Source organism: Petromyzon marinus, chromosome 61 (assembly GCF_048934315.1).
Source record: "Petromyzon marinus isolate PM22_M1 ecotype Great Lakes invasive population chromosome 61, UKy_Petmar_22M1.pri1.0, whole genome shotgun sequence".
Classification (NCBI taxonomy): domain Eukaryota; kingdom Metazoa; phylum Chordata; class Hyperoartia; order Petromyzontiformes; family Petromyzontidae; genus Petromyzon; species Petromyzon marinus.
The window spans coordinates 3,852,644-3,871,795 of NC_133727.1; the positions used below are offsets into that span (position 1 = coordinate 3,852,644).

Consider the following 19,152-nt stretch of genomic DNA (forward strand, 5'->3'; position numbering starts at 1 on the left):
TGATTCTTAAAGTGGAGGGAAAAACCGGGGACCCCGAGGAAAAATCCACGTGACCACGGGGAGAGAGACGCAAACTCCAAATATACAGCAGCAGGCATCCAAAGTCGAGATCGAACCCACGACCACCTGTACACCAGGCGAGGTAGTTAACACCGTGTTGGCAATCACCGTGACAGGCTCGCGATACTGCTACTGTGGCGATCTCACAATCGCCTTGACAGGAAGAGGAGCGGCAGGCAGGAGGAGGATGATGTTAAGAGAGGAGGTTGGTGGAAGAGAGCGGCAGGTTACCCACGCTTTACCCCACCACCGTACGCACGCAAAATAAAAACGTACGGTGTTGGGGGGGGAAGCGTGGGGGGGGGGGGTCACCTGTGGCTGAAGACGCCGGCGTCGGCGAGCAGCTCGAAGATCTTGACGAGCTGGACCCGGAGCACGTCCCTCCGTCTCCTCCGCTTAACATTCTACACGGAGCACACGGAGGGGGAGGACGAGGACGAGGGAGGGAAGGAGGCGATGGAGAGGGTGGAGGAGGAGGTGACGGTGAAGGAGGAGAACACGAAGGGGGAGGAGAGAGGATGGGAGGACAGAAGGTGGAAGGAGGCAAGAGGGAGCGGGAGAGAAGGGGGAGGCAGGGAGGAGGAGGGCATGGACAATGGAGAGGGTGAAAGACACGAAGAAGAGGGAGAGAAGAGGTGACGGAGGAGTTGAGAAGAGGGGTGGGGGCGAGGAGAGACGACGAGAATCAGGAGGATGAGGACGGAGGAGCCACGCGGGCACAAGAGAGACGAGACAAAGGAAGACACGTTTTATTTAGAACGGGGATGCACGTAGCGTCTGGATACGATCACAAACATCGGTGGCGTGTTTATTTTAGAGAGAGGGGGTACCATGCTGATGAGACGTTGACTACCTCGCCTGGTATACAGGAGGTCGTGGGTTTAATCCCGACCCTGACGCCTGCTGTATATTTGTAGTCTGCGTGTCTCTCTCTCTCCGTGGTGAGATGTTAACTACCTCGCCTGGCATACAGGAGGTCGTGGGTTTAATCCCGACCCTGACGCCTGCTGTATATTTGGAGTCTGCGTGTCTCTCTCTCTCTCTCATCATCATCATCATCACGGTGGCGAGGAGATGTTAACTACCTCGCCTGGTATGCAGGAGGTCGTGGGTTCGATCCCGACTCTGACGCCTGCTGTATATTTGGAGTTTGCGTGTCTCTCTCTCTCTCCGTGGTGAGATGTTTAACTACCTCGCCTGATATGCAGGAGGTTGTGGGTTCGATCCCGACCCTGACGCCTGCTGCTGTATATTTGTAGTCTGCATGTTTCTCTCTCTCTCCGTGGTCGCGGGGATTTTTCTCCGCGTCCTGCGTTTTTTTCCCCTCCACATTTAGAATCAACGTCACGCGTTTTAGGAACTTTAGCTGTGCTAGATTTCCACGTGATGCTGATGAGCCACTTCGTTGGGCTATCATTTATTTGTGATAGCCAAGTCGTTTCAGAAAAAGAGCTATACAAGCTCAGTGGGGCCTGAGCTGGTAAGAATAAAAATGAGTAGAGGTCACAGGGCGTGAGTCGGGTCACAGAAAAAAAACCCTGCATCTCACCTCCGGCCTTCTGTCGAGGGCTTCCTTGATGACGGGGTGAAGGTCTTCGATGAGGTCACTGGGATAAGAGCAGAGGTTACCAACAGCGACATCAACATCAGTAGCAGCAGCAGAGCCATCATCATCATCAGTGGCAGCATCATAATCATCAGCATCAGCATCATCAACAGCAGCAGCAGCAGAGCCATCATAATCAGTGGCAGCATCATGATCATCATCAGTAGTAGTAGCAGCAGAGCCATCATCATCAGTGGCAGCATCATCATCAGTATCAAGATCATCATCAGGAGTAGCAGCAGCAGCAGCAGGGGTGTATTTCAAGTTGACCGACCGCCATGTGGCACCATGGTACCGGTTCCGTCTCGGTGACTCTTGCATGCGTGCGAGTGAGCGAGCGAGCGAGCGTGCCGTGGGGGGGGGTGCTCGCCGTTCACCGGAACACGTAGGCGTTGGTGTGGCCCAGGCCCAGCACCAGCGACTCGGTGATCTCCATGCTCTCGGGAGCGGATGAGCGGCACGATGTGCTTGAAGAGCGAGGCGGGAGACGGGGTGCTCGTCAGCTGCGGCGCGGGGGGGGGGGGGGTGGGGGGGGGGGGGCGGTGGTAACGACAGTGACGACGATGTCGACAACGGCGCTTTCAGATGCGCGCTTCTGCGGCCGTCTGGAACGCTCTCCCTTCCGGTATTCGGAAGCCACTGGGAGCTCCGCACTTTAAATCAAATAAGTTCAAGGTACACACACACACACACGCATACACGCAAACTCCGGGTGGAGGTGGGTGGGTGGAGGTGGAAGGGGTGAGGTGGCAGGAGGTGGGTGGTGGGTGGAGATGGGAGGTGAGTGGAGGTGAGAAGTGGGTGGAGGTGGGAGGTGGGCGGAGGTGGGAGGTCGGTGGAGGTGGGTGGTAGGTGGAGGTGGGTGGTGGGTGGAGGTGGGTGGTGGGTGGAGGTGGGAGGTGGGGTGGAGGTGGGTGGTGGGTGGAGGTGGGAAGTGGGTGGAGGTGGGAGGAGGGTGGAGGTGGGTGGTGGGTGGAGGTGGGAGGTGGGCGGAGGTGGGTGGTGGGTGGAGATGGGAGGTGAGTGGAGGTGAGAAGTGGGTGGAGGTGGAGGTGGGCGGAGGTGGGAGGTCGGTGGAGGTGGGAAGTGGGTGGAAGTGGGTGGTAGGTGGGTGGGTGGAAGTGGGTGGTATGTGGGGTGGGAGGAGGGAGAGGAGAGTGCCCCCACTCACCCTGGCGTCGAACCCGGACGAGCTGTCGGGCGTGGACGCGAGCGTTTCGGGCTGCGAGGAGCGGAGCAGCGATGCACCGCCCATGCCCGGGGCGCCACGCTGCAGCAGAAGGTCAGGTAGTTCCTCCAGAGGCCCACGTACGAGTCGGCCCCGCCGCCAGAGCCGCTCACCTTCTTCGTGTTGATGGGGGCTGCTGTGGTGTGGATGGGAGGGGGGGGGGGGGGGGTGTGGGTGTAGGGAGGTGCGGACGAAGAGGGGTGGGAGTAAGCAGCGCATTGGCCGTCTGGAACGTGCTCTTCCTTTCCGATATTAGGAAGCCAATGGGCGCTATGGCACTTGTAAATCATCATCTAGACTGACAAACTAATTTCTTTAAAACCGCTTTCTGTTGCCTTTAGGTTTGCCGTCCTTCCCCCCGCACCTTCGATTAGCACGGTTGGTTACGTGCGGTGCGAAAGAAGTTCGACATACATTGTGGGAGGCGGGTGGCTCGTCCGACGGGGGAAAGGGGAGGGGGGAGAGAGAGGCAGCATGTAGCATCGAAAGTTCAATGTTAATGTGCCGTTTATTGAGAAACTACTGCTGCTATGTGTGGTGTGTTACCATCCCCCTCCCTCCATCCCTCCATCCCCCTCCCCTCCATCCCTCTCCCTCCATCCTTCACTCCCTCCTCCATCCCTCCTTCCCTCCATCCTCCATCCTCCCCTCCACCTCCTCCCTCATCTCCCTCCTCCATCCTCCCTCATCCCCCCATCCTCCATCCCTCCATCCTCCATCCCTCCATCCTCCCTCCCTCCATCCCCCTCCCTCCATCCCCCTCCCATCCATCCCCTCCCTCCATCCCCCTCCCTCCATCCCCCTCCCTCCATCCCCCTCCCTCCATCCCCCTCCCTCCATCCCCCTCCCTCCCTCCCCCTCCCTCCACTCCCCCCTCCCTCCATCCCCCTCCCCTCCATCCCCCTCCCTCCATCCCCCTCCCTCCCTCCATCCCTCCATCCCCCTCCCTCCCTCCATCCCCCTCCCCTCCCTCCATCCCCCTCCCTCCCTCCATCCCCCTCCCTCCCTCCATCTCCCTCCCTCCCCCTCCCTCCATCCCCCTCCCTCCCTCCATCTCCCTCCCTCCATCTTCCTTCCCTCCGTTCCCCCTCCCCCTCCATCCCCCTCCCTGCATCTTTCTCCCCTCCATCCCCCTCCCCTCCATCCCCTCCCCTCCATCCCCTTCCCTCCATCCCCTTCCCTCCATCCCCCTCCCCTCCATCCCCCTCTCCTCCATCCCCTCCCTCCCCTCCATCTCCCTCCCCTCCACCTCCACCACCACCACCCCCACCACCACCACCACCACCCACTCTCAGCTGCACCTACTTGGGGTCGACCTGCGGTGACAGCAGCTGCAGGCGGGCGTAGGCGTAGGGCCATGCGTAGGCGAGCGCTGAGGGGCAGTGGCGGGGCAGGTTGTCCTGGTGCAGGAAGCTCGAGAGGCAGAGGAGCCACGGGTCGCCTGCGTGCGCCGCGGGAACCCAGACGCGCGAGGGGCTCGTCGTGTCGTACGCGCTCAGCAGCAGCTGGGCATGGAAGTCCACCAGGTACTGCAGGTCCACGCTGTGCGAGTGCAGGAAGGAGGCCTAGGGCGGTAACGGGAGAGGGAGGGAGGGGTGAGGAGAGGGGGTGGTGAGGAGAGAGAGAGAGGGGGGGGGGGGAGGGGGGAGAATGGGGAGAAGGAGAGTTGAAGAGACGGAGATGAGAGAGGGGGATGGTGAGAGGGGAGAGGGGAGGGAGGGAGGGGGAGGGGAGGGAGAGGGAGGGAGAGAGGGGAAGGGAGAGGAGAGAGGGAGGTCAGAGGGTAGGACAGAGGGGGTGAGAGAGGGGAGGTCAGAGGGTAGGACAGAGGGGGTGAGAGAGGGGGAGGTCAGAGGGTAGGACAGAGGGGGTGAGAGAGGGGAGGTCAGAGGGTAGGACAGAGGGGGTGAGAGAGGGGAGGTCAGAGGGTAGGACAGAGGGGTGAGAGAGGGGAGGTCAGAGGGCAGGACAGAGGGGGTGAGAGAGGGGAGGTCAGAGGGCAGGACAGAGGGGGTGAGAGAGGGGAGGTCAGAGGGCAGGACAGAGGGGGTGAGAGAGGGGAGGTCAGAGGGGGTGAGAGAGGGGGTGAGAGAGGGGAGGTCAGAGGGTAGGACAGAGGGGGTGAGAGAGGGGAGGGAGGAGGGTAGGACAGAGGGGGTGAGAGAGGGGAGGGAGGAGGGCGAGGAGAGAGAGGAGGTCAGAGCGTCGGAGAGAGGAGGAGTGAGGAGCAAAGAGGAGGGAGCGGGGGAGGAGAGAGGAGCTGGCGAGGGAGAGGTACAAACGCAGCAAGGTGCACACCGACGGAGAGACGTGCAAGAGGCGCACACCGCTCACCAGGTCGGCGTTGGTGAGGTGCAGGAAGCTCTCGAGCGTGGCCGTGCTGAGCCGGTCCATGACGTCTATGACAGGCTCCTCGTCGTCCTAGGTGGGGAGGCGGGGGTGGGGAGGCGGTCGTCACTTCCGTACGTGTGCGTGTCTGTGTATGCGTGTCTGTGTATGCGTGTCTGTGTATGCGTGTCTGTGTATGCGTGCGTGTGTGTCTGTGTATGCATGCGTGTGTGTGTCTGTGTGTGCGTGTCTGTGTATGCGTGCGTGTGTGTGTCTGTGTGTGCGTGTCTGTGTATGCGTGTGCGTGTGTGTCTGTGTATGCATGCGTGTGTGTGTCTGTGTGTGCGTGTCTGTGTATGCGTGCGTGTGTGTGTCTGTGTGTGCGTGTCTGTGTATGCGTGCGTGTGTGTGTCTGTGTGTGCGTGTCTGTGTATGCGTGCGTGCGTGTGTGTGTCTGTGTGTGCGTGTCTGTGTATGCGTGCGTGTGTGTGTCTGTGTGTGCGTGTCTGTGTATGCGTGCGTGTGTGTGTCTGTGTGTGCGTGTCTGTGTATGCGTGCGTGTGTGTGTCTGTGTGTGCGTGTCTGTGTATGCGTGCGTGTGTGCGTGGGGAGCGGCAGTGTAGCGGTTAGCGCTACGCTGCGCTACGACCCTGGCGACCCGGGTTCGATTCCCGCTCACGGCCAACACCGTTGACGATTATTTGAACCGGTTCTGGGCCTTCCCTAGGTCGACTCGGCATCAAATGAGTACCTCGTGCGGTGCGTAAACATCGCCACTGGGGAGACAAAGGCGGCCGGGCGTGGTGGCTGGCCACCCACCCCACCCCCTCGTGCCGCGCTAAATCGCCGACAGCACTCGCAACAACTTTCAGTTAGAGGCTATAAGGGGGGGGGGGGGAGAGAGATCTTCTTCGTTGTATGTACGTGCGTACGTTCAACCTCTTTCGCAACCGCACGTAGCCAACCGCGCTACATCGGAGGCGCGGGTGGAACCTGCCCGGAGCTTGGGCAGCCGTCGCTCGTCCACGCTCCTAGCCCACGCTCGCCCGGTCGGGCTCACCTTGCCGCGCCCGATGGCGGTGAAGAGGGCGCGCGCCTCGCGGAGCACAAGCACGGCTAGGCGGCGCGTCGAGGTGCGCACGCTGCACAGCAGCACCAGCGCGAAGCCCTCGACGGCGCGCAGCACCCCGCCACCACCGCCGCCAACAGCCTGCATGTACACACACACGCGCGCGCGCGCGCACACACACCATGTGACCGCCGCACCCGCCACCACTACCGTGCCACTGCTGCCGCCGCCACCACAACCACCATCGCTTAGCCACGATTACCACCACCGCCAGCAGTGCCACACTCACCGTACCGCCACTACCACCACCACCAACAGCAGCACCTCCACCACCACCACCACCACCCTCACTTTGCCACGATTACCACCACCACCACCAGCAGCACCGCCACACTCACCGTACCACCACTACCACCACCACCACCAGCAGCACCGCCACACTCACCGTACCACCACTACCACCACCAGCAGCACCGCCACACTCACCATACCACCACTACCACCACCAACAGCAGCACCTCCACCACCACCACCACCACCACCCTCACTTTGCCACGATTACCACCACCGCCACCAGCACCGCCACACTCACCGTGCCGCCACTACCACCACCACCACCAGCAGCACCACCACACTCACCGTACCACCACTACTACCACCACCACCACCTGCACCACCACCACCCTCACTTTGCCACGATTACCACCGCCACCAGCACCGCCACACTCACCGTACCACCACTACCACCACCAGCACCACCAGCAGCACCGCCACGCTCACCGTACCACCACCACCACCAGCAGCACCGCCACACTCACCGCGCCGCCACCGTCGTCCCGTCGCCCCTGCTGCTGCTGCTGCTGGGTGGCGAGGCGCCACTGCGCCAGCATCTGCACGAGCATGCGGAGGGCTCCCTCGAGCAGCAGGGGCCACGTGTCGTGCACTTCGCGCAGCACGAAGGAGAGGAAGGCGAGCAGCGCGTCCTCGCGCCACTCGGGGAAGCCCAGCACCAGGCTCTGCAGCGCGGCAAACGACAAACTCCGAAGCTCCTCGTCCATGTGGATAGTGAGCCTGGGTCGCGTGGGGGGGGAGGGGGGGGGGGGGGCGTGGGAGAGACGACGGAGAGAGAGACAGAGAGAGAGGGGTAGTGAGAGAGAGAGGGTAGTGAGAGAGAGAGAGAGACGGGAAGAGAGAGAGAAAGGGAGTGAGAGAGGTAGAGAGAGAGACGGGGAAAACGAGGGAGACGGAGAGAATGACAGGGAGGGAGCAACGGAGAGGGACACAGAGAGGGACACAGAGAGGGAGAGAGAGACGGGGAGAAATAGACGTGAAAAGAGATATAAACGGAGAGAGAGAGACAGGGAGGGAGAGAGAAAGGGAGTGAGAGAGGTAGAGAGAGAGACGGGGAAAACGAGGGAGACGGAGAGAATGACAGGGAGGGAGCAACGGAGAGGGACACAGAGAGGGAGAGAGAGACAGGGAGAGAGAGAGAGTGGAGAGAGAGACGGGGAGAAATAGACGTGAAAAGAGATATAAACGGAGAGAGAGAGAGAGAGACAGGGAGGGGAGAGAGAGGGGTAGAGAGAGAAAGAGAGGAGAGAGAGAAATATAGACGTGGAGAGAGTGAGAGAGGAATAGAGAGAGGCAAAGGCAGGCAAAGTGCATGTGTAAGGTCGCAGTCGTTACACACAAAGCACTTGCCACAAACCAACCACAGGACCTTGCCGGTCTCCTTGCAAACTCCTGGCATCCTCGCAGCGGCTTTTGGCTCACCGTCGAACAAAATACGTCGGTCACCGCATCGTCGCGCTGCGCTTCCAGATGCGCTTCCGCGGCCGTCTGGAACGCTCTTCTTTCCGATATTAGGAGGCCGCTGGAGCTATGCACTTTCAAGTCATCTCGAACGACAAACCGCTTTTGGTGTTTGTTGTCCTTATCGCGCACCTCCGATTGGCGCAGTTGGCGACGCACGGTGTGAAAGAAGCTCGACAGATGGAAGTGTAGGAGCCAAGTGCAGGTGTGTGTCGGTGAGGGTGTGTGTGCGTGCGTGTGTGTGTGTGGAGAGTAGGGAGCGGTAGTGTAGCGGTTAGTGCTATGAACCAGGCGACCCGGGTTCAATTCCCGCTCACGGCCAACACCCGGTGATGATTATCTGAACCGGTCCTGGTCCTCGCCTAGGTCGACTCAGCCTCAAATGAGTAGCTGGTGCGGTGTGTAGCAAACGTCGCCACTGGGGAGACAAAGGTGGTCGGGCGTGGTGCTGGCCACCCACCTCCTCGAGTACTGTTCCGGCCTTCATAGGTGCTCGCTAACACCACTTGCCCCTACAGTCTGTTAAAGCTGTATGGGGGATCTTTGTTTTTTTTGTGTTGAGGTTGTGGGTCAGTGCTGTGGTGGGGGGGGGGGCAATGGACTCGGAATTGACGTCATAGCTCCCCCCCCAATCCCCCACCCACCCCCCTCGTGTACCGTGCCGGCCTTAATAGGTGCCGCTACTCACCAACAAAAGTGAGTTAAGGCTACCCCCTGGGGGGGATCTTTATCCTTGTTCGTGCGCGTGTGTGTGTGGGCGAGCGAGCGAGCGAGCGAGCGGGATGGCGAGCGGTGTAGGAGGTGTGCGCACCTGGCCAGCATGTCCACCAGCTCGGTGCGGCTCATCCCCTCCGGGATGAGCCGGGGGATGGCGGCGACGCACGTGCGGAAGAGGTCGATCTTGGGCTTGCGCTCGCCGCTGCAGAGCCAGCGTGGAACAAACAACGGGGCGTGTATTTTGCATCTTTCGCAACCGCACGTAACCAACCGTGCTTGTCGGGAGGTGCGGCAGGAAAGACAATGAGGGAGGATGTGGGGGCCGATGGCGTGGAGACCGATCGCTCAAAACCGCTGTGCGTGCGTTAAGCACGTGCGTAGATGTTGAACTTCATTCAGTGTCAGGCCGTGTGTCAAGTGCTGAGGATGCGTGTCAGTGTTGAGGCCTGTGGGTTAACGATGAGCCCTGTGGGTTAGCATTGAGCCTGTGTGTTAGCGTTGAGGATGTGTGTCAGTGTTCAGCCCTGCGTGTCAGCGTTGAGTCTGCGTGTCAGTGTTGAGCCACCATCATTCCATGCCTTGCCTCTAACACCACGAATCCCTCCGCGAAACCTGACCCCCCCCCCTGACCCCCCCCCCAGGAAACTCCCACACCCTCCCACCCCCTGCCCCTGCCCCCCACCTCCGACCCCACGCCGCTCACGTGATCATGTCCTCTGGCTCCTTGTTGTGCATCTGCACGTTGGTCAACGCCATGGCCCGCCCAACCTCCTTGTCGAGCTGCCTCAGCATGCTGTCCAGCGCGCGCCGCATGTGCGGGTAGTACAGAGCCATGCCTGGCGCACGTGGGTGGAGGGGGGGGTAAGGGTGAGTTGGGGGGGGGGGGTCACAGTTGCGGTCTCATCGTACGTTGCACCTCGCGTCCTCCGATGGAACGTCTCTTCCCTGTCGCGGAGTTCAACCCCCTCCATAGACTAAGCCCCACACACAGAGACCTGTAGACTCACACAAAGACCCATAGACTCACACAGAGACCCACAGACTCACACAGAGACCTGTAGACTCACACAGAGACCTGTAGGCACACACAGAGACCCGTAGGCCACACAAAGACCCGTAAACTTACACAGAGACCCGCAGACTCACACAGAGACCCGTAGACTCACACAGAGACCCGTAGACACACACAAAGACCCGTAGACTCACACAGAGACCCGTAGACTCACACAGAGACCGTAGACTCACACAGAGACCCGTGGACACACACAAAGACCCATAGACTCACAGAGAAACCCGTAGACTCACAGACACCCATAGAATCACACAGAGACCCGTAGACTCACACAGAGACCCGTAGACTCACACAAAGACCCGTAGACTCACACAGAGACCCACAGACTCACACAGACTCACACAGAGACCCGTAGACTCACACAGAGACCTGTAGACACACACAAAGACCCATAGACTCACACAGAGACCTGTAGACTCACACAGAGACCCGTAAACTAACACAGACCCATAGACTCACAGAGAGACCCGTAGACCTGCACAGAGACCAGAAAACTAATATAGACCCGTAGATTCACAGAGACCCGTAAACTAACACAGAGACCCATAGGCTCACACAGAGAGACCCGTAGATTCACAGAGACCCGTAAACTAACACAGACCCATAGACTCACACAGAGAGACCCGTAGACCCGCACAGAGAACCCGTAAACTAATACAGACCCGTAGATTCGCACAGAGACCCGTAAACTAACACAGAGACCCATAGGCTCACACAGAGAGACCCGTAGACCCGCACAGAGACCCCCGTCCCAGCTCCGGAATTCGTACCGATGATCTTGGCCTCGTCGTCCGTGAGCGTCTTGCTCAGGAAGGTCTTCTTAACGCGCAGCGTGTTGCCCGATGGTAGCACCCCGACGGTCGTGGGCATGGGCGGCTCGCCGTCCTTCTGCTGCAGGTTGTCGGCGATCACAAGGAAGGCACGCAGCCCGATGTTCATCCGCTGGGTGGTCGGAGGGCACAGGCGAGGCCACAAGGGGGGAGTGGGGATTGGGGATGGGGGGGTGGTGACGTCGCTTAAGCAGGGCGAGCTAATCACTCAGCTATTTCAATGCTAAATTCTATGCTAATTCCTTTGTCAAGGGGTGCGCCTTTGCGGATGTGTATGCTTTAACTTAGCTATTTCAATGCTAAATTATATGCTAATTCCTTTGTCAAGGGGTGCCTTTGCGGATGTGTATGCTTTAACTTTAACATAGCCATTTCTGTGACCAGTCACAAGCTAATCACTCAGCTATTTCAATGCTAAATTCTATGCTAATTCCTTTGTCAAGGGGTGCCTTTGCGGATGTGTATACTTTAACTTAGCTATTTCAATGCTAAATTCTATGCTAATTCCTTTGTCAAGGGGTGCCTTTGCAGATGTGTATGCTTTAACTTTAACATAGCCATTTCTGTGACCAGTCACAAGCTAATCACTCAGCCATTTCAATGCTAAATTATATGCTAATTCCTTTGTCAAGGCGCTTTGTTTCTTCTCACACAGCTTAAAGGTCATGATCTGAACGTGGCTTTTTCACTCCAGCGCTGTCCTCCAGACAGTCTCGTCCCTTCACCTGATGAAAGGCCGCTTGTGTTGTGGCCGAAACGTCGTGATTTTTTGTTATTTAATTTTTTACCTACGTGGTGACTTTACCCAATAGAACCAAAGAGCATAGGGCGAGAGAACTCGGTCACTTTTATTAAAAAAAAAAAAATCTTTTTGCGGAGATTTTCAACGCTCTGGGCGGGTGACGCGGCGTGCCAAGCGGCGTCGCCTGCCGCGGATGTTCGCCATGAGCATCCGGGCAGGCCTCATCGCCACTGCCCGTCCGCTGCCGGACGGAGACCAACGTGACGACGTCTCGTGGTGTGCGCGCGCTCTCCGTTCTACGCGGCGAGTACCTCTGGGTTGATGCTGAAGGTCTTGGGTGACCTCCCCACACTGAGGAGGTCGAAAATGATCTCCTTCATGGCAAAGTCCAGGCGTTCCTGCACGACACAGCAAAGTCGCGCAAACAAACAATAACGGCCGCTATTCGCCACGAAGCCGCGGTGACGTCAACCGCGGCGCCTGTGCCAGGTTAAGTGCACCTTGAGGCCAGGTGAAGTGTCGAAGGCTCGCTGGCAAGAGGGTCACGGGACAGACCCAGCAGGTGCAGTGGGTTGACCGACTGAGACGACCGGCCGATGCACCACCTGTGGCCCCCTACTGTGCCAACTTGCTGCGTTTTAGCCGCCCGGGCGCGCCGCTCGTTGTTGCGAGCGTCGCTCCTCCGCCCTCAGTTGTTGCTGGAGGGCGACTGCCTCCAACTGCCCAGTAGCAGCAGCGTCCTTCACGAGCCTCCTCCACAGAGGCCGATCGTGACACCGCTGGTAGCGGTCTTCGGCAAGTCCACTCATACATATTCACCCAAGTCTCCGCTCTTTCACCACGTGCGACTTCAGTCCGTACGCGTTGAGGACAGAGCATCGCCATGATATCAAATTTCAAGTTTCAAGTTTCATTTACTAGGTATGACCCTGTGAGCCATGCGGCTCTTGAGTCGGGTGCAACCGCAACAAACAAAATATGAACAGAGAAACATCTTAAAGCGACGACGCGCAACAGAAACATCCTGGGATAAACCAGGATATGAACTCGGGCGAACCGAGTTCGAATCCCGCTAACGGCCAACACCAGCGACGATTATCTGAACCTGTCCTGGGGCTCTCCTAGGTCGACTTAACCTCAAATGAGTACCCGGTGTGTAAAAATCACCACGGGGGAGACAAAGGCGACCGGGCGTAGTGTTGGCCACACGCCCCCTAGCGTGCCGCGCCGGCCTACATAGGATGCCGCTCGCTAAACTAGCACTTGCCCTTACAGCCTGTCGAAGGCTATCTGCGGGATCTTTGTCTTTGTTGCAGGTGTGCGGCGCGGGCAGGAGTGGGGCACCCAGAGTGAGCGGCCCTCACCTGGGCGGATGAACTGGATGGGAGGGGGCTCTCACCTGGATGAGGGGCTCTCACCTGGGCGATGAACTGGATGATCTTCACGAAGATGTTGAGGGGCGTGTCCCTCGGCACGACGCTCCGGGACCCCTTGGGGAAGAGGGCGCTAACGATGCTGCTCAGGCGGCTGTAAGGCGAAAAGCACAAAGACAAATCACCCCCCGTGTCGCCTTCAACAGACTGTTGGGGCGAGTGCTGTTAGCGAGTAGCACCTATGAAGGCCGGCACGGTGCACGAGGGGGTCGGTGGCCAGGTACCATGCCCGGCCGCTTTTGTCTCCCCAGGGGCGATGTTTACACGTCGCACCAGGTAGTCATTAGAGGATGAGTCGACCTAGGGGAGCCCCGGTTATGATATTCACCGCTGATCGTGAGTAGGAATAGAATTCGGGTCGCCGGGTTCATTGCACAGCATTCTTACTGCTGCACCACCGCTCCCAAACACAATAATGACACTGATTCTGATTTGTAATGTGTGTGTTACCCTCTGTGTGGCCCCTACCGCTGTGTGAGCTTACCTCTGCCTGTAACCCTTACACTGTGTGACCTTTACCTGTGTGTGACCCTTACTCTGTGTGACCCTTACCTGTGTGTAACCCTTACACTGTGTGACCTTTACCTGTGTGTGACCCTTACTCTGTGTGACCTTTACCTGTGTGTGACCCTTACTCTGTGTGACCCTTATCTGTGTGTGACCTTTACCTGTGTGTGACCTTTACCTGTGTGTGATCCTTACTCTGTGTGACCTTTACCTGTGTGTAACCCTTACACTGTGTAACCCTTACACTGTGTGTAACCCTTACACTATGTGACCTTTACCTGTGTGTGACCCTTACACTGTGTGACCCTTACTCTGTGTGTAACCCTTACACTGTGTGACCTTTACCTGTGTGTGACCCTTACTCTGTGTGACCCTTACTCTGTGTGACCCTTACTCTGTGTGACCCTTACACTGTGTGTAAACCTTACACTGTGTGTAACCCTTACACTGTGTGACCCTTACCTGTGTGTGACCCTTACTCTGTGTGACCTTTACCTGTGTGTGACCCTTACTCTGTGTGTGACCCTTACCTGTGTGTGACCCTTACCTGTGTGTGACCCTTACACTTTGTGTGACCCTTACACTGGGTGTTACCTTTACCTGTGAGTGACCCTTACCTTTGTGTGTGTGACCCTTACCTGTGTGTGACCCTTACCTGTGTGTGACCCTTACCTGTGTGTGACCCTGACCTGTGTGTGACCCTTACCTGTGTGTGACCCTTACCTGTGTGTGACTCTTACCTGTGTGTGACCCTTACCTGTTTGTGACCCTTACACTGTGTGACCCTTACTCTGTGGGACCCTTACCTGTGTGTGACCCTTACACTGTGTGACCTTTACCTGTGTGTGACCCTTACTGTGTGACCCTTACCTGTGTGTGACCCTTACACTGTGTGACCTTTACCTGTGTGTGACCCTTACCTGTGGGTGACCATTACCTGCGTGTGACCCTTACCTGTGTGTGTGTGTGTCCCCTCCCTGTGTGTGACCCTTACCTGTGTGTGTGTGTGTCCCCTCCCTGCGTGTGACCCTTACCTGTGTGTGTGTGTGTCCCCTCCCTGTGTGTGACCCTTACCTGTGTGTGACCCTTACACTGTGTGTGACCCTTACACTGTGTGTGACCCTTACACTTTGTGTGACCCCTACACTGTGTGTGACCTTTACCTGTGGGTGACCCTTACCTGTGTGTGACCCTTACCTTTGTGTGTGTGACCCTTACCTGTGTGTGACCCTTACCTGTGTGTGACCCTTACACTGTGTGACCCTTACACTGTGTGACCCTTACCTGTGGGTGACCCTTACCTGTGTGTGTGTGTCCCCTCCCTGTGTGTGTGACCCTTACCTCTGCGTGGCCGTGTTGCTCTCACACTTGATGCGGATCATGTAGACCCAGAGCAGCCGGTACAGAGACTCCAGCGCCACGCGGGACATCTTCGGGTCCTTGTTCTGCACGCACGCAAAAAATAATCGTCGTCATCGTCAGCCTCGTTCCATCCGCTGCTGGATGACAGCCTCCTCACCAAGCCCTTACGACACGACAATCCATGTAGCGCGAGCTTATCGAACCGCTCCCTCCTTGCTACACCTGGGAACCCGCTGTAATTCCATGGGTCTCCGTTTGTGAGTCTCGGGGTCTCCGTGTGTGAGTCTACGGGTATCTTTTTAAGTCTACGGGTCTCCGTGTGAGTCTACGGACCTATGTGTGAGTTTATGCGTCTTTGTGCGAGTCTATGGGTCTCCGTGTGATCCTATGGGTCTACGTGTGAGTCTACGGGTCTCCGTGTTTGATTCTGCGGGTCTCCCTGTGTGAGTCTACGGATCTCTGCGTGAATCTACGGGTCTCCGTGTGAGTCTACGGGTCTCTGTGTGAGTCTATGGGTCTACGTGTGAGTCTACGGGTCTCTGTGTGAGTCTACGGGTCTCTGTGTGAGTCTACGGGTCTCTATGTGAGTCTACGGGTCTCTGTTTGAGTCTACGGGTCTCTGTGTGAGTCTACGGGTCTCTGTGCGAGTCTACGGGTCTCTGTGCGAGTCTACGGGTCTCTGTGTGAGTCTACGGGTCTCTGTGTGAGTCTACGGGTCTCTGTGTGAGTCTACGGGTCTCTGTGTGAGTCTACGCGTCTCTGTGTGAGTCTACGGGTCTCTGTGCGAGTCTACGGGTCTCTGTGCGAGTCTACGGGTCTCTGTGTGAGTCTATGGGTCTCAGTGTGAGTCTACGAGTCTCCGTGTTTGATTCTACGGGTCTCCCTGTGTGAGTCTACGGATCTACGTGTGAGTCTACGGATCTACATGTGAGTCTACGGGTCTCCCTGTATGAGTCTACGGTTCTCCGTGTTTGATTCTACGGGTCTCCCTGTGCGAGTCTACGGATCTAAGTGTGAGTCTATGGGTCTACGTGTGAGTCTACAGGTCTCTGTGTAAGTATGTGCATCTCTATGTGAGCCACTGTCATTATTGAACCCTTTCCCGTTCCGAGAGGCCTGCAAGTTCCAGGGGTGGGTCCCGTTCGCCGCTGAATCTCGGAACGCGCGAGCGGAGAACCGTGGCGACGTGACCGCAGCGCTACGGCAGCCGGCACCAAACTGTGCCACACACACCCCCCCCCCCCCCTCTCCCGCTCGGCCTCACAACTTCCCGAGTCCGTTCCGGTGACGCGCCGCTTACGCACGTCGTCGGAACGGATTAGGAAGTAAAAACAACCGGCGGCGTGCGCGTCTGCACGCCGTCGGAAACGGGGCTTGAAGCGGGCGACGAGGCCGAGCGAGCGGGCCGCGTCGCGGGCGGTTCGTGGCCTGCTTGGCTGCCTCCCGGCGTGGACGGCGCCGGCGGCGATGAGGCTTTACCTTGAGGTGCGACAGACAGCTCGCCAGGAATATGTGCCAGTTGTTGAGGAAGAAGGCCTTCTGACTGACGCACAGCAGGCACGTGACCAGCGGAAAGAGAGCCTGCAACAAACGCGCACGAGGCAAAGATCGCCCGTTAGAAAAAAAGCCATACACACAGTGCTGCTGTTAGCAACAATCACCTATTGAAGTATTTTTTTTATTTTACCAGCTAAGGCCCACTGAGCGACTGTGTAGCTATTTTTTGTCAGAAGCGACCTGGCCATCACAAATGATAGCTCAACCAAGTCAATTGTCACGTTGAAATTTATAGCAGGGCGCATATTCTAAATGCACGTTGATTCTAAATGTGGAGGGGAAAAACCCGGAGGACCGAGAGAAAAACTCACGCAACCACAGGGAGAGAGAGAGATAGAGAGAAAGACAACACGCAAACTCCAAATATACAGCAAGCGTCAGGGTCGGGATCGAACCCACGACCGACTGTATACAAGGCGAGGTAGTTAACATCTCCTAGCCACCGTGATGATGATGAGAGAAAGACAACACGCAAACTCCAAATATACAGCAGGCGTCAGGGTCGGGATCGAACCCACGACCTCCTGTATACAAGGCGAGGTAGTTAACATCTCCTAGCCACCGTGATGATGAGAGAGAGACATACAAACTCCAAATATACAGCAGGCGTCAGCGTCGGGATCTAACCCACGACCTCCTGTATACAAGGCGAGGTAGTTAACATCTCCTAGCCACCGTGATGATGAGAGAGAGACATACAAACTCCAAATATATCGCAGGCGTCAGCGTCGGGATCTAACCCACGACCTCCCGCATACCAAGCGAGGGAGATAACATCTCACCACCGCCCGAGCCCACAGACACACATTCCCCCCCCTCCCCATTAACCGAGCTTTTCAGATCAGCCGATTTCTCCCTTCCTTTTCTCTGCCTGGTAACAATTTGTTTTTTTGATAAAAAATATTTGTATTGTTATTATTATTTTATACAGTAAAACCTTGGATTGCGAGCATAAATCGTTCGGGAAACGTGTTTGTAATCCAAAGCGCTCGTACATCAAAGCACTCGTATAACAGTTGCGATCACGTGATGCTCGGCAGTACAAAGCTGCTCGTATTGCAAGACCCTCGCTCGTTTGTCAAATTAATATTAATTTAAAATGTTTGCTCGTCTTGCGAAACGCTCGTGCAGACCAAGTAACTCTCGCAATCCAAGGTTTTAACTGTATAAGTTTATATATATGTATTTTTTTACTTTTTTGATTACTTTACCCCCCACAACCCGGCTCGGCCGTTGGTCGAAGTTCCCCGAGTGACGGACGACGACGCGAGACTCACCAGCGAGTGCTTCTTGCGCGAGGACATGTCGAACGTCGTCTGGTACAGCACGTCGACAAAGTTCTTCAGGCACGGCACGTTCACCTCGTTCTTCACGGCCTGCGAACGGTTCCACACCCGCGGCCCACCACGCCCGGATCGATAAATCAATCGATAGAAGTTGATTTCACGCGCAGATTTCGCCCTCAATAAAGTGGACATCGATGCACGTTACAGCAGAGCGGGAACGGAACGGGAGGAGGAGGGGGGAGGTGAGGTGGAGGCACGGAGCAACAGGAATTAATTAATTTTTAAAAACCCGTCACGACCTAGGCGGGTAACGGCGAATGAGCAGAGTCAATTGCAGCCGCGCGCGAAATAAAGTTGCATCCGTCTTTTCTTTATTCATTTTAGATCACATGATAAGGTGAGTCTGAACAGTGCGTCACACAGGGACGGCTGCTACTGGGGGTGCCCTCGGCCGGACCACACAACAAATGTGGTACCCTACTTGCAAACTAATGCACCATCGCATGAGTCTGCCAGTAGGGGGCAGACTCATGCGATGGTGCCGCTGCGCTACGTACGGCGCAGTATCACTGTGTGTCACACAGGGACGGCTGCCACTGGGGGTGCCCTTGGCTGGACCACACCACAGACTAATGCACGATCGCAGACTGCATGCAGAGTCACCGTGTGTCACACAGGGACGGCTGCCACTGCAACTATGAACTAAACTATTTTTCATTTCACCAGGTAAGGCCCACTGAGGTATAAAGATATTTTTCAGGAGCGACCTGGACGCAAACGATAGCGCAACCAAGTGTGGCCGCCTTATTGCGTGGAAATTTACTGCAGTCAAATACTCTAAACGCACATTGATTCGAAATATGGAGGGGAAAAACCGGAGGACCCGGAGAAATATCCACGCGACCACGGGGAAAAACACGAAACTCCAAATATACGGCAGGTGTCAGGGTCGGGATCGAACCCACGACCTCCTGCATACCGGGCGAGGTAGCTAACATCTCGCCACCCTGGTGCCCCACTGGGGGTTCTCCTGGCTGGATCACGTAGCAAACGTCGCCCTCCTACTGGCAGAATAATGCCCCGTCGCAGGTCGTGTGCCGAGTCACCGTGTGCCGAGTCACCGTGTGTCACGCAGGGACGGCTGCCACCGGGGGTGCCCCCTAGGTAGACAACACAGCAAACATCACCCCCCCTTACTGGCAAGACTAATGCCCCGTCGCAGGCCGTGTGCCCAGTCACTTTGACGCCAGACCACGTGGCGGGTGCCATGTACCCCCCCCCCCCACTCTGCCGTGTCGTGCGGTTCTCGCGTCCTGTTGCGATGAGCAGCAGCCGCACGCACTCACAGCGGCCACCGGCACCAGGATCTCGACGAAGATGCCAGCCAGCGCGTGCTTGATGTCCTTGTCTTTGACCTCCAGGAAATACTGAGCGCACTCCTGCATCGGCGCCGCACACACACACACACGTATGTCGCACGCTTGCGCCGGGCTAGGTGCACTTTGGTTTGTACGCGGGGGGCGGCGGTGCGGCGGGGCTAGCG

The 19,152-nt window shown here is 57.4% G+C and overlaps 1 protein-coding gene across 1 annotated transcript in view; it reads right to left on the minus strand.

Moving 5' to 3' along the window:
• The window catches only part of FRYL (FRY like transcription coactivator), a 121,205-nt gene that overhangs the window by 79,910 nt on the left and 22,143 nt on the right, over nt 1-19,152 (minus strand). Inside the window, 20 exon segments of the mRNA XM_076053472.1 lie at nt 373-464; nt 1,610-1,667; nt 2,044-2,108; nt 2,110-2,169; nt 2,838-2,914; nt 2,917-3,027; nt 3,418-3,419; nt 4,200-4,459; nt 5,229-5,315; nt 6,283-6,432; nt 7,110-7,362; nt 8,915-9,022; nt 9,524-9,656; nt 10,663-10,834; nt 11,776-11,862; nt 12,883-12,991; nt 14,746-14,849; nt 16,246-16,347; nt 17,601-17,699; nt 18,956-19,048. Of these exon segments, the coding sequence (XP_075909587.1) occupies nt 373-464; nt 1,610-1,667; nt 2,044-2,108; nt 2,110-2,169; nt 2,838-2,914; nt 2,917-3,027; nt 3,418-3,419; nt 4,200-4,459; nt 5,229-5,315; nt 6,283-6,432; nt 7,110-7,362; nt 8,915-9,022; nt 9,524-9,656; nt 10,663-10,834; nt 11,776-11,862; nt 12,883-12,991; nt 14,746-14,849; nt 16,246-16,347; nt 17,601-17,699; nt 18,956-19,048 (2,222 nt within the window).